Source organism: Neocloeon triangulifer, unplaced genomic scaffold (assembly GCF_031216515.1).
Source record: "Neocloeon triangulifer isolate White Clay Creek 2 clone unplaced genomic scaffold, ASM3121651v1 ptg000013l, whole genome shotgun sequence".
NCBI classification, from domain to species: Eukaryota; Metazoa; Arthropoda; class Insecta; order Ephemeroptera; family Baetidae; genus Neocloeon; species Neocloeon triangulifer.
Genome location: NW_026775555.1, coordinates 1,148,115 through 1,166,361, shown reverse-complemented (window position 1 = coordinate 1,166,361; position 18,247 = coordinate 1,148,115). Strand labels below are relative to the sequence as shown.

The 18,247-nt window shown below is 39.7% G+C and overlaps 5 protein-coding genes across 13 annotated transcripts; 3 read left to right on the top strand and 2 right to left on the bottom strand.

Moving 5' to 3' along the window:
* Positions 1-10: 10 nt before the first annotated feature.
* Positions 11-2,010, top strand: LOC132198834 (alpha-methylacyl-CoA racemase). The gene is made up of 5 exons (XM_059623088.1): positions 11-272; positions 712-994; positions 1,078-1,321; positions 1,375-1,691; positions 1,745-2,010. The coding sequence occupies exons 1-5, from the start codon at positions 165-167 to the stop codon at positions 1,954-1,956; spliced, it is 1,164 nt and encodes a 387-aa protein (XP_059479071.1). The 5' UTR covers positions 11-164; the 3' UTR covers positions 1,957-2,010.
* A 261-nt stretch (positions 2,011-2,271) lies between these two features.
* LOC132198843 (C-myc promoter-binding protein) lies at positions 2,272-10,841 on the top strand. 5 transcript variants are annotated; one of them, XM_059623100.1, is made up of 31 exons: positions 2,272-2,413; positions 3,014-3,121; positions 3,183-3,389; positions 3,445-3,544; positions 3,599-3,854; positions 3,906-3,975; positions 4,030-4,202; positions 4,258-4,484; positions 4,537-4,807; positions 4,860-5,035; positions 5,091-5,292; positions 5,349-5,636; positions 5,686-5,814; positions 5,870-6,078; positions 6,142-6,262; positions 6,314-6,722; positions 6,785-6,859; positions 7,005-7,157; positions 7,214-7,385; positions 7,442-8,022; positions 8,074-8,245; positions 8,408-8,494; positions 8,613-8,765; positions 8,819-9,030; positions 9,086-9,281; positions 9,332-9,520; positions 9,570-9,645; positions 9,703-9,873; positions 9,924-10,171; positions 10,227-10,390; positions 10,444-10,841. In XM_059623100.1, the coding sequence occupies exons 3-31, from the start codon at positions 3,188-3,190 to the stop codon at positions 10,578-10,580; spliced, it is 5,619 nt and encodes a 1,872-aa protein (XP_059479083.1). In that variant the 5' UTR covers positions 2,272-2,413; positions 3,014-3,121; positions 3,183-3,187; the 3' UTR covers positions 10,581-10,841. The 5 variants fall into 5 exon arrangements, with proteins under 5 accessions (XP_059479083.1, XP_059479081.1, XP_059479084.1 ...); XM_059623098.1 differs by having other exon boundaries at positions 3,906-4,202; XM_059623099.1 differs by lacking the exon at positions 2,272-2,413 and adding an exon at positions 2,634-2,764 and having other exon boundaries at positions 3,906-4,202.
* Positions 10,842-10,881: 40 nt separating this feature from the next.
* Positions 10,882-12,620, bottom strand: LOC132199127 (metaxin-1). The gene is made up of 7 exons (XM_059623632.1): positions 12,372-12,620; positions 12,122-12,271; positions 11,962-12,059; positions 11,699-11,858; positions 11,413-11,647; positions 11,096-11,241; positions 10,882-11,044 (listed from the first exon to the last, which is right to left on the bottom strand). Exons 1-7 carry the CDS (start codon positions 12,450-12,452, stop codon positions 10,961-10,963), a joined length of 954 nt encoding a protein of 317 aa, XP_059479615.1. The 5' UTR covers positions 12,453-12,620; the 3' UTR covers positions 10,882-10,960.
* Positions 12,621-12,714: 94 nt separating this feature from the next.
* Positions 12,715-14,748, top strand: LOC132199128 (probable RNA-binding protein EIF1AD). Of its 5 annotated transcripts, none has more exons than XM_059623634.1 (7): positions 12,715-12,850; positions 12,977-13,110; positions 13,218-13,549; positions 13,826-13,905; positions 13,959-14,187; positions 14,263-14,454; positions 14,522-14,748. In XM_059623634.1, exons 2-4 carry the CDS (start codon positions 12,991-12,993, stop codon positions 13,842-13,844), a joined length of 471 nt encoding a protein of 156 aa, XP_059479617.1. In that variant the 5' UTR covers positions 12,715-12,850; positions 12,977-12,990; the 3' UTR covers positions 13,845-13,905; positions 13,959-14,187; positions 14,263-14,454; positions 14,522-14,748. The 5 variants fall into 5 exon arrangements, with proteins under 5 accessions (XP_059479617.1, XP_059479619.1, XP_059479616.1 ...); XM_059623636.1 differs by having other exon boundaries at positions 13,218-13,606; positions 13,665-13,905; positions 14,248-14,454; positions 14,522-14,747; XM_059623633.1 differs by having other exon boundaries at positions 14,248-14,454; positions 14,522-14,745.
* Positions 14,749-14,768: 20 nt separating this feature from the next.
* Positions 14,769-18,173, bottom strand: LOC132199126 (aldehyde dehydrogenase, mitochondrial). Its single transcript, XM_059623631.1, has 9 exons — positions 17,930-18,173; positions 17,725-17,829; positions 16,661-16,801; positions 16,364-16,610; positions 16,078-16,265; positions 15,788-15,937; positions 15,432-15,734; positions 15,222-15,379; positions 14,769-15,161 (listed from the first exon to the last, which is right to left on the bottom strand). Exons 1-9 carry the CDS (start codon positions 18,050-18,052, stop codon positions 15,014-15,016), a joined length of 1,563 nt encoding a protein of 520 aa, XP_059479614.1. The 5' UTR covers positions 18,053-18,173; the 3' UTR covers positions 14,769-15,013.
* Between the last annotated feature and the right edge of the window lie 74 nt (positions 18,174-18,247).

The window sequence follows — 18,247 nt, the reverse complement described above, 5'->3', positions numbered from 1 at the left end:
AGTGATGTGAGTCATCGGAGAACAAGAAAAAAATTGGAAGACGACGTCCGAGCTCTTTTACCTTTGTCCCCAAGACTAAAATAGCCTTAATCGTGGGAAGATAGAATAATTGATTAGATTACGCATGCATACAGTTTGAAATTTTGTTCATTCGCTCAAAAGCAATGGCGCTAAAAGGGATCAGAGTTCTCGAGTTGGCGGGGTTGGCTCCTGCACCGCTTTGCGGAGCGATTCTCGCAGACTTTGGAGCAAATGTCATCAGGGTCGACAAGGTAATTTATAATTATAATATAATAATAGTTTGTTGAATGAACATATTATATGAAAATTGCGATTTTTCAGTTTGCTTTTCACACTCATATAATTATTATACATACAATCAGCATACAATTATTATGTATTATTATTGAAAATCCAACCTAATGTAATTTAATTTCATTTTTATAGACAATTATGTTTTTTTATTTATTTATTTATTCCTTCTCTTTTATTGTGTCATAAGTGATATTACATATTATTAGAGAACTGTTTACAGTTTAATAAATTTTTTATAGAAAATTAATCAAATAAAATTAATAAAAAGAATTTTCTAATAAAACTAATTAACAATCTCAGTTCAATTTTTTCTCTATACACGTATTTTACTAAGTCTATTTTGTTTAGTTTTTGTGTAATACATTATTTTAATAATTTGTAAAATTTTTCTTGTAGCACAACCAAATGATGAGCATGGATGCAATGTCCCACGGGAAAAAGTCAATTGCCTTAAATTTAAAAAGTGCTAAAGGCGTTGAAGTCTTCAAGAGAATGAGCAAGCAGTCGGACGTGATTATTGAACCTTTTCGAAAAGGAGTCATGGAAAAACTCGGACTCGGCCCGGACGTCCTACTGAAGGACAACAAAAAGTTAATTTATGCAAGATTAACCGGATATGGGCAGAAGGGGCCGTTGGCATTGAAAGCTGGCCACGACATAAATTATGCAGCCATCTCAGGTCAATAGAGAATAAAAAGTTTTTTTATAATTATTAATTTTTAAAAATGAATTGTGAATAAAAAAATTAATTTTAAATTGCAGGTGTTTTGTCTATGCTTGGCAGAGCAAACCAACAGCCAACCCCACCAGTTAACATCCTAGCCGATTTTGCTGGTGGAGGCCTAACATGTGCTTTTGGCATAGTGATGGCACTTCTGGAGAGAACCAGGTCAGGAAAAGGTCAAGTGGTGGACGCCAGTATGGTTGAAGGGGCTGCATATGTCAGCAGCTGGCTTTTCCGGTCCCAGTGGCTGCCAATTTGGGGGAAGGCCAGAGGGCAAAATGTGTAAGTCTCCATAATTTGAATTCACTATAAGATTTTAAATTTAAATTTCCCAGTCTCGACTCTGGTGCTCACTTTTACGACACCTACGAGACTAAGGACGGTGGCTTCATGGCTGTTGGTTCTCTGGAGCCCCTATTTTATGAAGAGCTTCTGAAAGGCCTGGGATTTACTGATGAAGAAGCGCCGCAGAATGGCTCCGAAGAAGAGACACAGAAAGTCAGAAAACTTTTCTCGGACAAGTTTGCAAGCAAGACAAAGGCTGAGTGGACGGAAATATTTGAAAAATTGGACGCTTGTGTTACACCTGTGCTCAGCATTGACGAGGCAACCAAGTACAGCCACAATAAGGAGCGAAAGACTTTTGTCATAGGTAATTTTCCTATTTGATTTTTTACAAATTTTAAATTGATATTTCCCATTTAGATAAATATGACTTGCCAGTTCCTAATCCTGCCCCTGTTCTGAGCGCAACTCCTGGAATAAGCCAGGCAGCCACAAAACTGAGACCAGAAATTGGTCAGCATACCAGAGAGGTTATGACTGAGTTTGGATTTTCCGACAGTGAAATTACCGACATTGCTCAAGACGGTGCAGCTTTTGTTTTTGAGGATGACCAACTAAATTCCAAATTATAGAGACTGTTTTTCCTTACATCATTCATGTTTAATAAAATAAATTTTATTTTCTCATTTAGCAGTTTTTTTCCAAAATAGTTTCAATTTATGTAAAAAAAAAAAGAAACACAGAGGTAACAAAAATACTCCACTCAATTTTTATTTAGAATATTTTTTGTTGGTTTTAAATAACTGTGGTTGAAAATCCTTGAGTTTTTATAATGTATAAATCGCAACTAAAATCCCAAGTAACCAGTGCGGTTACCCGCGGCGACTTCTTGCGGCGCATGCACTGCACACGCACACTAGCGCCATCCGCCGAGCGCCGAGCCAATTTTTCTTTTAGTTCCCTCCCCCCTCCTCCTTGTCTTCTTGCGCTTGCCTGTCAGATGTTTTGAATATTCAAACAAGGAGAGATTTTTGCTGGCAAAAATCGTCCAGTTCGTCCGACGCAGCGTCCAGATGGTTTAGAGTGGAGGTTAGTAAACATTGCAGTTCGCGTTGCTCAATTCGCACTGATCGCCGAAATTCCCCTCGACCGCAAAAGCGGCAGTCGCCGCAAGAAAAGCGCCTTGTTTTGACCTTGAATGACAGACACCGTACATGATGGCTGCAATTATCAAGTGATTCATTTCAATCCAAGTGCATTTTTGGCACCACTTTCCTCCCGTGCGTTAACTTTGCGAATTTTAAAAATAGCCGCTTCGTTTTTGTGGGGAGAAAACTTTCGTTTGTATTGCGAATTTCTCTTGCTCGCTCGCTCAGCTGTGCAATAAAATCCTCCTCATTGTTTTGCTGCAGTTTCACTGGTCGCCCGCAATTATACACGGTTTGTTATGAATTCACAGTCACACCTCGCAGGATTTCACTTGTAACCAGTTTTGCATTGCATGCTCGACACTTATTAGGCGCTCTTTGCCATATTTTTTTTTTTTATTAATTTCTCCAGCCTGTCGAGTCTCCTTTGCATATAATTGCAAGTGTTTCAGACCCAGTTTTGATCGGGGGCATTGCAATTACCCTGCCAGCCGGAGGCACCACTTCACTTAACACGCTCAGCTGTATGTCTTGTTCGCAGGTTGCATCAGATACACCTGCATGTGTACATAGTCATGCGCTAGGGTCGTCTACCAATTTATTTCCTGTACAGTTCTCCAGCTCTAGCTGATCCTCACTAACATACGGTGTCAGTTCATAAAATTTATTTTCCCACGATTTAAATTTGATTATAATTTTTAATTCAACAGCTGCTATGGAGGAGAGACGAGTGGCAGACTACTTTGTTGTGGCAGGGTTGCCAGAAAACCCTGTGGAGATCGGAGAGTTCAACCAGGAGGGCACATGTCTTAAGCCTACACACTCCCTGCCACCGATTACGGATGTCACAGTTATATTTCACTCTCTGGGGGAGTCAGTGCCCCCAGGGTACACTTGCATCACGCTGACCCCTTCAGGTGAACTAATTTATAATATAATTAATTGGTTAAAAAAAAATTACAATCTGTGTAGGTCACTCTGCAAATCTGACATCCGGTGCTTGGATGAAGAGCTCGGAAGTTTATCTCTGTTACAAAAGGGGTCTCGACAAACCACCGTTGGTTGATATAGGGTAAATTACTTCCAGACATATTCTGAACTCTGGTCTCAACTCTAAAACTTTCAGTGTGATTTACGATGGAAAGGAGAGGATAATGTCCGACTCGCAAGTGGTGAGAAACACCCCTGAGAACAGGCCAGCCAGCATCACGTCAGGCACTTCAACAAAAACATATGTTACATTCCGTCGAGCACCAGAGCGGATGCCCTGCAACCAACTGGTGGTCACTGACGTCTGTGTGATAAATCCAAGTAAAGGCGAGTTTCCTCCACACGCCTTCTGCCTGATCGACAAAAGTCTCAACAAGAATTTTAACTTTATGGTTAGTGTATTCACCTATTATTTGTCTGCAGAACTTATCAAATAATTTTAGGGAATGTCGGGGGCCTACATTTGTTACAAAAAGTCAATGCACCGGCCAAATTTGATCACTTACAAATCAGGCAAGTTGAATGATTCATTAACAAAAATATTCATTGTAATTGTACAATTTCCAGCAATTTTAGCAAGATATCCTAGAACAGATCATGCATATTTTCCATTTCCGGAAAATGTGCCCATGTTTTGTTTGCCAATGGGAGCCACCGTCGAGTGCTGGCCAGCGGAAGCCGCCCAGCCAAAACCTTTGTTTTCTACTTTCGTGTTGACAGTAGCAGACGGTACTGAAATGGTACTAATTCCAAAGCATATTTGCATCATTTTTTCATTAAAAATTTTATTCCTAGATTTACGGGTCAGCGATAAGCTTTTACGAAAGAGTTCCAGACGATAATTTAACTCCAAACCAAAGAAAGCTGTTGAAATTAGACGACTCCAACACTTTGAGAAATGTCAACACCAATAAGTGCATATGCTTGCTGTCACATTGGCCATTCTTTGATACTTTTGAAAAGTTCCTCAAGTTTCTTTATAAAATGACATGCAATGGACCTCATGCTGTGCCTGTGGAAAGGTGAATTATTTTACAAATTTTTTATCAAAACTAAGCAGAAAATAATTTTCAGATATATTTCGTACTTTCTTGAAAATGTGCCGTTCCCATCCCCTAAAAGACCAAGAATCCTTTTCCAGTTGTCCTCTTCGGAAAGGATTATCTTGACTCAACCTGAAGATTTGCCTCTTCCAAAGAGTGGTGCAGGTTTCTGTGCCCTGCTATCAAATTTAGGACCCGATAATTGTCTCCTTGTCCTTTTGCTTGCATTGACAGAGCAAAAAATCCTTGTTCACTCCCTCCGTCCTGATGTTTTGACTGCTGTTGCCGAGGCTATATCAATGGTATGTCAATGCCCTTACAAATTTAAAATAATTACATTTTTTAAATGCGCAGATCATATTTCCATTCAAGTGGCAATGTCCTTACATTCCACTGTGTCCACTAAGCCTGGCCTACGTTCTTCACGCTCCTCTTCCATTCTTGATTGGCGTTGATTCTCGATTTTTCGACCTGTTTGACCCTCCTCCTGAAATTAGCTACATAGATTTGGATACAAACAGCATCACAATGTATGAGTTTTTATATTTGTTGTCTAATAATTTAAAATTATTTAATCTACATCAGTAATCAGAGTGGTGATGACAAAGAAAAGACTCCCTTAACTTACAAACTCCTGCCTAAAAAAGCTGCTAGGAACCTCCTAAAATCGTTGCAACGACTTTTCTCAAAAGTACGAATCACTGCTCAAAATATTCAGCAGAGTGTCAGTACTGATGATTTTGACGATGCCAGTATTGATTGGGACTTCATCAAAAAAAGAAAAGAGGTTGATTTTAAAATAAAAATTTAGTTCAAATGGAATTTTATTTGCTCTAATTTTAGCAAGCTCTTGAGGTTGAGATACAAGAAGCATTTTTGCATTTCATGGCCACTGTGTTGAAAGGGTATAGAAGTTTTCTTTTACCCATCACAAAGGCTCCCACTGCTGGAACCACCGATCCTAGCTCGTTATTTGATTTGGAAGGTTTTAAACGGTCAAGAGACAGAGCTCACCACAAGTTTTTTGAACTTACTATGAAGACTCAAATGTTTATCAAGTTTATCGAAGAGAGGTCTTTTGTTTCAAACATGGACGCATCGCTTGCATTCTTTGATGATTGTGCAGAAAGAGTAACTCTTAACTTTTAGATGTTTCTGAAGTCACTAATAATTTTTCTAGGTTGGCACTTCAGATGACAATGATGCGCCCTTGTTGGAGCTAGATGACCCACAGAAGAGTGAGAATACAGTTTTCATTATGCCACCTGAACCCACGGGTCTGCCTTCAGGCGCCACATATTCGTACAGGGTTAGTAATTTACTAAATTTTCTTTTTAGCAGACTATAAATTAAAATTAATTTAGGGATTTGTCCTAAATCCTCTGCTTTTCAACCAAAATGAGACTGAAAAGTTCCTGGGTGTTCCCATGAAAGAAAATCTCTTTTCAATTCTGCCTGGTAGTCCTGTTGCAAAACGCACCAAACACGAGATTCGCAGTGCTCAGAAAACAGCAAGGAAATCATCCGCGTCACCCCTTCACTGGGCAAAGTGTCTACTTAGTACTTGCTATAGGTACATACATGATTGAACATCCTTATTTTCAACGCTTTTTTTTACTAAAATATCCAATTTCAGCCTTTGGTTTATTCACCTGCCCAGTCATGTATTGCAGTCACAATCAAAGGCGCAGGGTTTACAAAAAGCTTTTGATTTGCTGGAAAAGCTTCACAAACTCAAAGTTCAGCCATCTGATGAGGTTTGAAGATAACTGCAATAAAGCTAGGCAAATCTGATTTGAAAATTTCAGGTTTGCTACCGTGTTGTAATGCAACTTTGCGGCCTGTATAACATGCCAGTGCTTGCTGTGAAGCTCCTTTTCTTGATGAAGAGGAGTGGAATGCAACCCAATGCCATAACTTATGGGTTCTACAACAGGGCAGTCTTGGAGGCTGCCTGGCCATCAGACATTACGAACTCGAGTCAGCTTCTGTGGGCCAAACTGCGTAACGTCATCCTCGGTGTTGCTTTGTTTCGTAGGGCTGGAAGGAAAGTTTCCAGGCGACGGCTCTCGATGGACAAAGACTCGGATGGACACTCCCTGGGAGGTGTGTCCAGGACCTCAGTAGAGAGCGGAAACTCTTCCCACGACTCGGCACCAGTGAGAAACAGCAAGGAGGTTGTCGAAGTCGCTACTCAGCAAAAGTCTGCCACCTTAGGTTAGTAGTTTACATTTTCAATTGCATGGTTCATTGGGGTTTGAGAGAGTTGCTTGTGGCAGGAAGTGACGCTGGATACGGGTCTTTGTATGAGTCGACCTCGCGCGGATGCCTCAGCGAATGCAACACAGCAAGTGGTGAGGATTTTTAATTGGCTGTGCTGTGCGCTGTGCCCCTTTTTAATGCCTTTATTAAATTAACGCTTCATTAAATTAAATTTCTTTGATTTTAACTGTTTAATCTTTTTGCTATTTTAAAGTGGAAATCATATTCGATTTGCAGATGCAGAGAAAGTAGAAGAGGAGCCTCTGGTCAACAAAGTTGAAGAACCCCTTGATGAGAGTGACGACCTCAATTCGGAGGTTGAGCTCAGGCCTCGTGTTAGCAGCATAGTTAAGGCGCCTACACCTGTCTCTTTGAATCCTCAGCATCCAGGTAAAACAATTCCCTATTATATCTGTAGATTTATTCTACATTATTGTTATCTTCAGAATCATCTGGACTTTCTGAAAATCATGTCGAACTTAGAAGACCTGTATCAGTTGGCACAACCAACGATAATGCATATCGGAGGCGCCACTTCAGTGGCTCTGATTTTTCAAGGGCCAGAGATCATCGATCTGTGTCTGCTAATGAAACTAATGACTGTTTCCAAATGCTAAGGTATGTATCAACCAGTAAATAATGAAATGTTGAGATGAATTTGTTAAAATTGTTAGGTCCGAAAGTTTTGCAAATGATGCCCAGATTTTGGAGAAGTTGGGTCAGTTGAAAGTGATTATGCAAAATGAGGAAAAGAAGGCCAAGAAAGCTTCGGAGGTGGCCAACGGAATCAAACGCAGAGGAAAGCTTGGCAGTGACACCGTTCGATCAGAAAGCCAGGATCTCGAGCAGGCTGTGATGGACTACATGCAGGAGGGGGATGAAGATCCGTCTTGTGCCACCCCTCCTAGACACGCAGAACCAAGCACCCCTCCAAATTACAGCAGAACACCACGCAGTCCTGCCCGAACCATAGTGACAGAAAATGACCCACTGGGTGCTTTGAATGTTGACGAGGAGGACGAAGAGGATGCCAAGGTTTTGCCTCCGAGTGTCGAACAGAGCCCTGCAAAGTCCTGGATTGCCGAGGAAGGATCTGGTGGACCTCTTTTGTTTAAGGACAGCACCAGGAGCCAGCGGCGCAAGACTGAAGATATTTCAGACAAGTTCACTCCGCCGCCTGTACTGCGAAGTGCCACATACCACCAAGGCCTGGGTGTGGACGGAATTTCCAAGAGTCAGACTCCCCCAGAGTCATGTAATAAATTAAAATAATAATTTTGTAAAAGAAACTAAAATTTGTGAGCAGGTGTCGATTCTGACGACATCTACATGGATGACGGTCAGAGGAAAGTGATCCAAAGATCATCAACCTTGCCTGCCAGTCCGTCTTCAATGGCAATGCGTACTGGAGTGGCAGCATCTCCGAGTGTCGCTTCTAGTCTAAGCAGCCTAGGCTCCAGTTTCAAATTGCCATTCAGGTTATTGCTTTAATGTGTCGAATGATTATTTAAGTGCTGCTTGTGTTATCTGTTGCTTAAGAAAGTAGATTATTATTTTTAGTGTTCAATGGCAGCATCTTTTGAGAAATTTGTTTTTGGTTTTTGCATCCAGTTAGAACACATTACTTTGCTTCCTTACAGGCGGTACAGTCCTGGAAGACTGAGTTTGAGGAAGCCGGATTTGCGCTTGCTCGAAAATGCTCAAAATGCCTTAACACAGCACTTCAGGTTAGCTTAGTTTAACCCCATACTATTTATTATTTTTTGCAAGCATGATACTCATAACGTAAACACTGTTTAAAATCTGCGATAGTCTGTCATTATTTTTATGTAAAAAAAATTACAGCCCGGGTAGTTTGACCGGCAAGAGGACCAACGAGATGATTATGAACTTGAGGTCTGCTGCTTCAACGGCAGCTACTTCGATGGCCAAAAAATTTGATGAAATAAAGGAAGTAATATCCTCTAATTCTACCCCTGTAAAAGGAACAACACCGTAGTAAGATTTGTCATTGAATCTAAAATAATCACATACTAAATCATGTGAATTAGTGGCCACTTGCCATCTTCGACAAGGGAGAGCAGCGTCGTTGAAGATGAGGAAGATGGACGCAGCAGGAACACTTCATACATCCCAGAGTTCTCTCCTCTTGGCTCTATGGGGCAGTACGCTGCTGTCGATTACTGGGGCAGCAACTTGCTCGACCTCTTTGGAGGCGGCGACAGTAGCAGGAAAGGCAGTGCCACTAATCTCAACCCCTCTGGTAGAATTAGATAGTAATTTTTAATGTAAATTACATTCCTTTCACTTTCAATCAGATACTGGCAGCAATCTATCTTTGCACACCATGCTGCCAGAGAAAATTTATCAGCGGAAAGAAGAAGCAGGAAATTCAGCCATTGCCGTTGAGATTGAGATGACCTCCTGTTCAAAGTGTCACAATTGCTTGAGCATCATGTATGATGAGGAAATCATGGCAGGATGGGTCCCAGATGATTCGAACCTTAATACAAAGTAAGTTTAATTTGGTATCTAAATCTAAATAATTTGACTGTTTTGTGCAGGTGTCAACATTGTGATAAACCTGTTGTTCCGTTCCTTGTTGTTCGCATACTCGACTTCAGAGAAATGCCCGTCAAAGAGTCAAGCGCCAGTCCCTTGCCCGCTTGCTCCAGTTCCCAGTCGCTACAAGAATTAGCGTGTTCAAAAGACTTGCTGCACCCAGACTCGGCTGTGACTGGAAATGACAAAGGGTAGGTTTTTTTAACTATTCTGAGCATAATTTAACTTTTTAATTATCAGGTCAAGAACTCGAAGCCGGAGTGAGAGTCAGTTGGCAGACAAAGCAACACCAGGAGAACCCACAGAAGATCTCAAAGTACACTCAAAATAATGAATTTTATTATAAAAGATGTTTATGTTTTATTACTTTCAGCCTGCTTCAGAATGTGGCATGGACCCTGTGGCTGTTGAACCTGTCACAGTCCCTTACTTAAACCCTCTGGTGTTGAGGAAAGAAATAGAAAGCATTTTGGACAATGAAGGTGATGCGGCTCTCAATAAGTCTAACTTTGTTGATGAGCACCCCATCATATACTGGAATTTGGTAATTTATCAATACTTGGTATTAAAACAGTTACTGATTCAATTACTTAGGTATGGGTCTTTCAAAGAATTGATGTCGAGAGCCATTTGCCTTCCTTGTGCCTGGAATCGTCTACAGTCAGCAAAGGCCGTGTAATTCACTGCAGTTGGAATGAGGTCCCCAAGCCAGGAATTTTAATAAGGTGCTTGTGGGAAAATCCCAGATTTTATGAGGATGTCGGACGACCCATGTATATTGCTTGGCAGCAAATGCGCCAACTTAAAAAATTGTCTCTCCTAAAGACAGACTTATGCGCTGCGTAAGCTTTTTTCCTAATTACTTCCAGATAAAAATTAATAGTGATGCTTCTTTAGAACCATGGAGAAAATCATATCTTGTGTAAAGAGCAATGATTTGTTAGAGCCAATGAATAAAGTTGCTGCCGAAAGACACGCCCTGAAGCCACGCAGTTATTCCATCTACCGAGACATCCTCTTCTTAGCCTTTGCTGCTCTTGATAGGGATAACATTGATCAAGGTAATATTTGAGCTAATTATTCAAATACTCGACTAAATAATGTTTCACAATAGTTGCGTTCGATGAAGAGTACAGAATTGCTTATGACAAGCTTTCTCATAAGGAGCTTAAGTTGTATCTTCCTTGTGATCAACCTCTCACAAACTACTCTGTTTGTTGTCGTCATTTCTTCCGTGAACTAGAATTGTAAACCCGTTACGAAAACTATGTACCCTCCTTGTTGTGATATGGATTGCATATGTGTGGATTTTGTCCACTAGATTTAAATAGAAATATTAATAATCAATGTTACATTGGGCTATCTGTTGGTTGCCAAATGGTTATCACCGAAGCAATTTCAAATTGTGATTCAAACGCATGTGTGCCTTTTTAATTGAGCACTAGTTGCATTAATACGCTGCATCATATTAGAAAATAAAACAATAAATTTTAACTGAACCATCAAGAGACACAAAAAATGACTTTTATGTTGAAAAGAAGAGCACTTGTAGTTTTTAGAAATTGCTGTCTTATTATTAGTGAGGTAACTAAACAAAAGACTAGGCCGAACAGGAATGCCAAAGGTGAAGCTCAGGTTTCTTGATTCAGGTACATGTCCTCTAAGGTCTCATCTAGCTCTCTTTTGGCAGAACTTTTCTGGGGCTGAAGAGAAATCTGCAGGGAAAATATAAAAATTTAATTTTCCCCAACAGAATGGAGTTCTACCTGAAGCATTCCTTGGCTAAACAGATACCCAGTCATGGCAGCAGTAGCAAATATGGAAGCAACTAGCCAGTTCCGTTTTTGATTTGGAAAGTCTTCTTCCGTTTCTTTACTTGTTGCTTCAGTTTTTTTCTTATCCGAATCAAATTCTGAAATTTCACAAAGTTGCAAAATCAAGGAGAGTGCCAAAAGTTAAACTAGATATTATCATTATAATGTGGTTTAGACAACAGATTCCTCTGTGGTCCATGAGAACCAATGTAAAAATTTGAAGCCACATATCCAACCTTCCAATATCCATGCATAAATTAAAAACTTACTGATGAATGAGTTTTCAAAGTAATTCTGGCTGATTCTCTTGCAGAACTCGACTAGCACTTTGCTGTTTTTCAGGTGGTTCTGCAGTCGATTTGATGGAAAGGGTGCCCTGAGTAAAGGGGCTAGGTAGGCAAAAACTGTTGCGTCTAGTGAGAAAGGACGGGTGCCACCAAAATATTGACTGTCCCCAAGTTTCTGCGAGAGATTGTTCAAACACTGCTCTGCATCGTTGAAAATCTAAAATATTTATTCAAAATATTCCTTTCTCACATTTTTCCATGTGTTTACCTGTGTTTCAATCTCATTAGGTGTTCCAATGTAGCAGGTATCTATTCTCAATTTGGCATTGTGTTGGTACTGCCCTGGGTAGAAGAAGTTGAACGGCAGTCGGAGGGTTTTAGCGTACCAAGGACGGGACAGCTCGAGACAATTTTTCTCATCCAGCCACCTACGATAAATTTTCTTGTGTGGTTAGCATTTATGAAATTACTGAGTGGCTTTTGAAGCCACAGAAAGTAAGAAAAAATTTTGCGCAAGGTGAAATTACAAACCATGTGTGCAGCAGAGCAGGCAATAACTTTTCCTCAAGGTATGCTGAATAGGATACTGTTTCACAACTCTGTGCTTTACTGAGATCAGTGCCAAAATTCTACAAAAATTGCAATCAGTTGAATTTTAAGAAAATTACAATTTAATTATTATTTTATGTACCTTTGCGTGCAAGTAAGACACAATTTCATCAAAATCGGTCAAGACATTGTTTGGTCCGTGTCTAAAAACTGGTAGTTTCCCGCTGGGTGAAAAATACGGGGTACGCACCACTCTATGCGTCACGGGGGCGCCACAAAACCTGGCATAAGTCTGAAAGTGCAAATGCAAAACACGAACTTTAATATTATATTTATAATTAAAAAAAAAATCTATGTATTTTGGATTTGGATGTTTGGAACGCAACACTCACCATGACCCTGAGGCAGTCAAGATCGATCGACGGAAGCCCCCAGTCTCCGGCCCAGACATCAAGTGTCATTGACCAGGACATTTTTTAAGACTTGCAAGTTTAAGAAGCCGAGATTTTATCAAAATTAAAAGCGAATTGTTCGCGCTGGACGTAGGTCTCAGGTCACTTTCTAGAGCGAAAAACTCGAAGAAGAAAACAACAAAGTCCGCACCGGCGCCGTTTCGTGGAACAGGTGATCGATTTTTATGGGTGCTGGGAGAGGAGTTAAGGTTGGTTGAAAATTTGAAGGAGGGGATTGGCTGAATGGGATGAAGCAAATTAAAAGTTTACTCCTCCTTTGTAGAATCGCATATTTTAGTAGCAGCTCAGCCAACAGATCAGCAAGCACATGGTCATGGTCGCCGCATGTACATAAACAAAAGCAAAATTTTTTTATTCCATAGTTTCTAGACATTTTTTGACGTCAAATTAGCGAAAAGGTATGTACATATGCGAGAATTTTATCCTAATATTTATTTTAATTTGTTGATACACACATTATATTTATTTCCTTAGTTAATATTCGACGACATGACGACTAAATTTAATCGGCAACAAATTTCCAGGTGATTCTAAAACAATGTCTGAAGCAACTAAGAGGAAACACGTTTTCCAGGAGTTGCAGGATCCCGATTTTGAGATTGCCCCTGGACAAGAAATCGCTAAAGTATTGGCTAGCAAAGGAAATAACCTGCACGAGGTAGTTTTTTTTTTAAATAATTCTGTACAAATAAGGAAGAAGTAAATATCTTGAATGGCAACAAGAGAAAGGGGTAAAAATATTTCATTTTTCCCTTTTTTTCTCAGGTTTCATCGGAAAGTGGAAAAACATTTTTGGCTTCGATGCCAACAAAATACCGAAGAAATGTCTGGATAAAAAGAGGTGATTTTGTTGTGATTGAGAGGATAGAAGAGGGCGTCAAAGTGCAAGGAGAGATCGTCAGAATTTTGTACAAAGACCACGTTGAGCAGCTGAAGAAAGACGGTGCGTGGCCTGAAGTGTTTTCAGAAAACACTAAACTAGAGGAACCTTCAGAGGCGCAAAGTGATTCAGACAGTGACCTTTTCGTCAACACGAACCGACGGCAACCGGTCTGCAAATCTTCAGAGAGCAGCTCTGACGAAGAGGAAGAATCCAAGTGAACCACTTGCAACCACCCTTTCTCCTGCCTCGTTTGCTCACTTCTCAAAATAAATTAAACAAATTTATATTGCATTGAATGAACAATTTATAAAGATATCTTCGTAAATAAACAAATTTATATTGCATTGAATGAACAATTTATAAAGATATCTTCGTAAATTTTTTAATATAAAAATTTAGAAGAATCATTTCAATGATCGAAGATTACAAAAGGGCTTAAAATTTAAATCTAAAGCTTAAATACTTGTAAATCAAAAAATTTATGTAATAGGTTGTTGATTTCATTCTGAGAAAAAGTCTTGCCAGTGTTTGCTTTCATTTAGAATTATGGACTTCAAACGGGACAAGAAGGTAGAGGAATAAGGTGAAGTTTCTAACACCAACAATTAATAATGTTGCAACAGCAAAACCAAAATTTCGCAAGGCCAAAAATGCCCATTGGAATGGAGAACCTGAGAGGTTGGAGGAAAACATGTCTGTGGAAGCTCAGGTGCCGGAGAAAAAGAAGAGAGCGCACTGATGGCTCATTGGTGAAGAGCCCCCAAGAAGAGAAGGAGTAAATATGCCACCATGAGCAAGGAACTGTTTGGCTCCGACTGCAGTGATCTTGAATCTGATGATGATGTTCCAGTTGTGAGTTTTTTTCAATTATTTAATTATGATTATATTGAGGTGAAATGAACTAAAATATAGGTTGATCTTCCAAAGGAGAAGAAAAGACAACACCAAGGAAAGAAAGCCATCCAAGCTTCAGCAGCTGAAGGCCAACATGGAGGGAACAACTGATGATTCAGCTAAGCTGGTCTCTGAAATAGCTCAAGGAACAACTGATAGCACTGTCAGAATGCTCCATCATGCCAACAAATCAAGAAGAAGGCTGCTGAGAAAGAGGCAGATGAGGTACAGATGGAGGAAGTTTAATTGAATTTTTTATAAAAAATAATATCCCATTTTTTTTCTTTTTTAGCATGAAAAGGTTCCCACATTGACGACCAATTTTCTCTGAATATTGAAAAGCCAAACCATGAAGAAGAAATCTCCGAGCAAGAGGAAGTTGCTGCAGCCAAAGCGATCAAGGCCTCTGGACTCACAGCGGAGGACTATTTAAAAATCCAAAAATTTTGTATTGATCATTTTTGCGCTTAGAAACTCATTAAATTTAATTAATATTTCTAAGAAAATTTATTTTCATTTAGAGGAAAAATACAAATTCGTTTTGAGAAAATCATGGTGTATTCAATTCATAGATGATATACAAAAGTAATTGCATAGCTAAGCAGCAAAAAGTAAAAGATAATAATTGCAGTGTATACTTGTGATAATTTTGCAATTGTGCTTTGGAAGATTATCATCCGTTCAAATGTGAGGTCAGCATTATTGTTATAATCTGCTTATAGTCTGTTTTTGAGGCAGTTTTTTTTTCAAAAATTTATTGTGTATAACGCCACCTGTTCCTTGCTTAGCTGTTCTTCTCCGTCACCTTCATGGTGACAGTTTTGACTTCGGTGTACGCCTGAAGTCCATACTCTCCGAGTTCGCGGCCGTTTCCAGACATCTTGAAGCCACCAAAGGCTGCCTGAGCTCCGAAGATGTTATAACAGTTGATCCTAAAATTAAGATGTCTTTCTTGTTGTTTTCTATGCAAATTTAAAAATCATGTATTTTACCAGACAGTGCCTGCCCTGATGCCTTGCATAAGGTACATGGCTTTGTCAATGTCCTTCGTGAAAACGGCTGCGGCCAGTCCATATTCGGTATTGTTGGCCCTTTCGAGCAGCTCCTTCGGGTCTTTGAATTTGATCAGCTGCTGCACAGGTCCGAAAATCTAAAAAAGAACTTTTTTACTTAAAAATTGTTAAATCCTGGCAACTTGGCACCTCTTCTTTTGCAATGCGCATATTGTCCTGGACATCAGCAAAAACAGTCGGCTGCACAAAGTAACCCTTGTCTCCTTCTCGGGCGCCTCCAGCCACCAGTCTGGCGCCCTCCTTCTTTCCTGCTTCGATGAGCCCAAGAATTTTGGTCAGCTGCTCCTCGTCCACCTGAGGACCCTGCTCTGTCTTGGGGTCGAAAGGGTTGCCAACAATGCGCTTCTTTGCCCTGGCAGCGCTTTTCTCCACAAACTCTTCGTAAATTCCCTCCTCGATGAAGGTGCGCGAGCCTGCTGTGCAACACTGGCCCTATTTTAATTGTAAATGAAATAAAATCTTTGTTTTTTTTTCTTGCAACAAACCATGTTGAAGAAAAGACCAAAGTGTGCATTTTCAACAGCTTGATCCACATTCACATCATTGAGAATTATGTTGGGAGATTTGCCTCCAAGTTCAAGAGTCACTCTCTTCAAGTTGGACTCTCCTGCGCCCTTTTTGATCAACTTGCCAATCTATAATCACATTAATGATTGCAGGTAATAATGATAGGGATGAACTTTAAATAATCTATTTCTTGATATATTCATTAATTAGGGTACACGTAAATTGATACATAAAAATTGATTGAAAAAAAAAATCATTTCAAATATACCTCTGTGGATCCAGTGAATGCCACCTTATCAACATCCATATGGTATGTCAGGGCGGCTCCTGCGGTTGGACCGTAGCCAGGAATGACATTGACGACTCCTGGAGGGAATCCAGCCTCTTTGGCAAGTTCAGCTACGTAGAGGCAAGTCAGTGGTGTTTGCTCAGCAGGCTTCACAATCACACAATTTCCTTAAACAAAAAAGAGCCAAAATTTAATTTCAATATAAAGAAAAAAAAGAGGCCATTTGAAAAGTAAAAATATTTATCAAGCAAATAAATTATATTACCTGTGGCCAGGGCAGGCCCGATTTTCCAGCCCAGCATGAGCAGAGGAAAGTTCCAGGGGATGATTTGGGCACATACACCAACAGGTTCGTGTCTTGTGAAGGAAATGTAGTCGCCGTCGAGAGGCACAACCTTGCCGTGGTTTTTATCGGCCCAGCCAGCGTAGTAGCGCAGACACTTGACGGTGGCAGCCACATCCACGGCCAGAGCGCTCGAGTAGGGCTTTCCGTTGTCAATTGTCTCCAGGCTCTATAATATTTTTTATTTTAGAATTCACAATCCCTACAGAAGATGCTTACGGCAATATAAACAGCATCCCTCTCAATGAGGTCAGCCAGTCTGTTGAGCAAGACGCCACGGTCAGACGCGTCCATGCGCCTCCACGGGCTACCGAACCTGAAGGCTTCGTTAGCAGCTTTGACAGCCAAGTCAACGTCAGCCTGAAAAATAAAAATATGAATGATAAAAATTTAAGTCAATTTTAAGTGGAAAAAAATTAAAACGTATTTTTAATTTTAATTTAACAAAATTATACCTAATTTACTTTTTAAATTTTGACTTACTGCGCTACGTTGTACACCTAGTTGTATTAAATATTCAATAAATACTCTATCTTTAAATTTTTTTACTTGAAAACCTAAATTATTACTCAAAATATTAATTCAATTCAATTCAAATTTTATTTATTATAAATTTTATTAAAAAAATTAAAAAATATAAATTACAATGTAATATTAATTTTTATTTTCTAATAATAATATTTTGTACAATATTTGCAATATTTAATTCAAAATTTATACGCAAGTACATAATTAGTTTTAATTTTGTGCAAATTTTTATAAAAAAAAAAAACTATAAGATATTAGCTAGCACAAAAGTTGTCTCCCAATTTTGCTTGTGTCGCTGCTTTTTAGGTTCGCAAAAACAGGTTTGCAATCGAAGGTCACCAACTTGTAAACTCCCACAATCAAGAAGATGAATCAATTTTATTTGTGAAGATTATATAAGAAATCTCTAGATTTCAATAAATATAAATTTATATATTTAAAACTTAAAATAATTAGAGGAAAAAAACTGTAAATCCATTTTAAATAAATTAAGCCAATTAAAGGAAAGGTTAATTTTTAATCGTCATGTTTAAACTCCATTAGTCACTGGTCAGCAACGAGAGTTTTGGTTTAGCTCTCTATCAACACACTTGACCTTGAAGGGTTTCAGATTTTGATAACGACGCCGCTAATATTTGCCGAATTGAATAAACAGCACACTCTGGAAAATTGTTTATCATTTGAAATGCATAGTGCGAAGAAAGCCAATATCTCTCATTCCATATAATATAATTGTAAAAAAAATTTAAGCAAACCTTGTCACCCTCCTGAATTTGGCAAATCTCTTCCCCGGTGGCAGGGTTGATAGTGGCGAACGTTTTGCCCGAGACCGACTTGTGCCATTCATTGTTGATGAAAATCTGCAAAAATCACATAAAATAATTATTGACAGCCAAGCTCATTGAAACATTGTCTATAAAACGGAGGGAGATGTTATGGGAAAATGTGTCCCGCACGTACGCCGGTTTGTTTGATTTGAGGGTTGACAATGGGCGCAAGGGACTGAGCCGAAGACATGGACGCGGCCACGGCCCATTTCTGCTGGGCGCGAAGTCCGCTCCTGACGATGCTTCGCAACATCATACTTGCTGCCGTTCTTAATGCCCTGACTGACAGTTGACTGGTGCGACGGTGCAAAGTCACGGGACGAATTTATAGCCGCGGTTCTGCTCGCGGAGAACAATGCCAGGTTTTCATAATAACAAACACGAGAGTACGAGAACTACGAGAAGCGCCGGTGCTGCCGCCGCCCCGCCAATCGGATAAAATAAAAAAATT

Bases quoted from the DNA above. Each gene is read 5' to 3' on its own strand.
- LOC132199126 (XM_059623631.1), bottom strand. From the start codon at position 18,052: ATGATGTTGCGAAGCATCGTCAGGAGCGGACTTCGCGCCCAGCAGAAA. The intron at 17,830-17,929 runs GTACGTGCGGGA...TGATTTTTGCAG, and splicing joins CTCAAATCAAACAAACCGGC to ATTTTCATCAACAATGAATG. The intron at 15,938-16,077 runs GTATATTTGAAA...ATGTGATTATAG, and splicing joins CATTCACTGGATCCACAGAG to ATTGGCAAGTTGATCAAAAA.
- LOC132199127 (XM_059623632.1), bottom strand. From the start codon at position 12,452: ATGTCCTGGTCAATGACACTTGATGTCTGGGCCGGAGACTGGGGGCTT. The intron at 12,272-12,371 runs GTGAGTGTTGCG...TTGCACTTTCAG, and splicing joins TTGACTGCCTCAGGGTCATG to ACTTATGCCAGGTTTTGTGG. The intron at 11,242-11,412 runs GTAAGTTTTTAA...GTGAAATTTCAG, and splicing joins CTTTGAAAACTCATTCATCA to AATTTGATTCGGATAAGAAA.
- LOC132198834 (XM_059623088.1), top strand. From the start codon at position 165: ATGGCGCTAAAAGGGATCAGAGTTCTCGAGTTGGCGGGGTTGGCTCCT. The intron at 273-711 runs GTAATTTATAAT...TTTTTCTTGTAG, and splicing joins ATGTCATCAGGGTCGACAAG to CACAACCAAATGATGAGCAT. The intron at 995-1,077 runs GTCAATAGAGAA...TTTAAATTGCAG, and splicing joins AAATTATGCAGCCATCTCAG to GTGTTTTGTCTATGCTTGGC.
- LOC132199128 (XM_059623634.1), top strand. From the start codon at position 12,991: ATGTCTGAAGCAACTAAGAGGAAACACGTTTTCCAGGAGTTGCAGGAT. The intron at 13,111-13,217 runs GTAGTTTTTTTT...TTTTTTTCTCAG, and splicing joins AAGGAAATAACCTGCACGAG to GTTTCATCGGAAAGTGGAAA.
- LOC132198843 (XM_059623098.1), top strand. From the start codon at position 3,188: ATGGAGGAGAGACGAGTGGCAGACTACTTTGTTGTGGCAGGGTTGCCA. The intron at 4,485-4,536 runs GTGAATTATTTT...AATAATTTTCAG, and splicing joins CATGCTGTGCCTGTGGAAAG to ATATATTTCGTACTTTCTTG. The intron at 5,637-5,685 runs GTAACTCTTAAC...TAATTTTTCTAG, and splicing joins TTGATGATTGTGCAGAAAGA to GTTGGCACTTCAGATGACAA.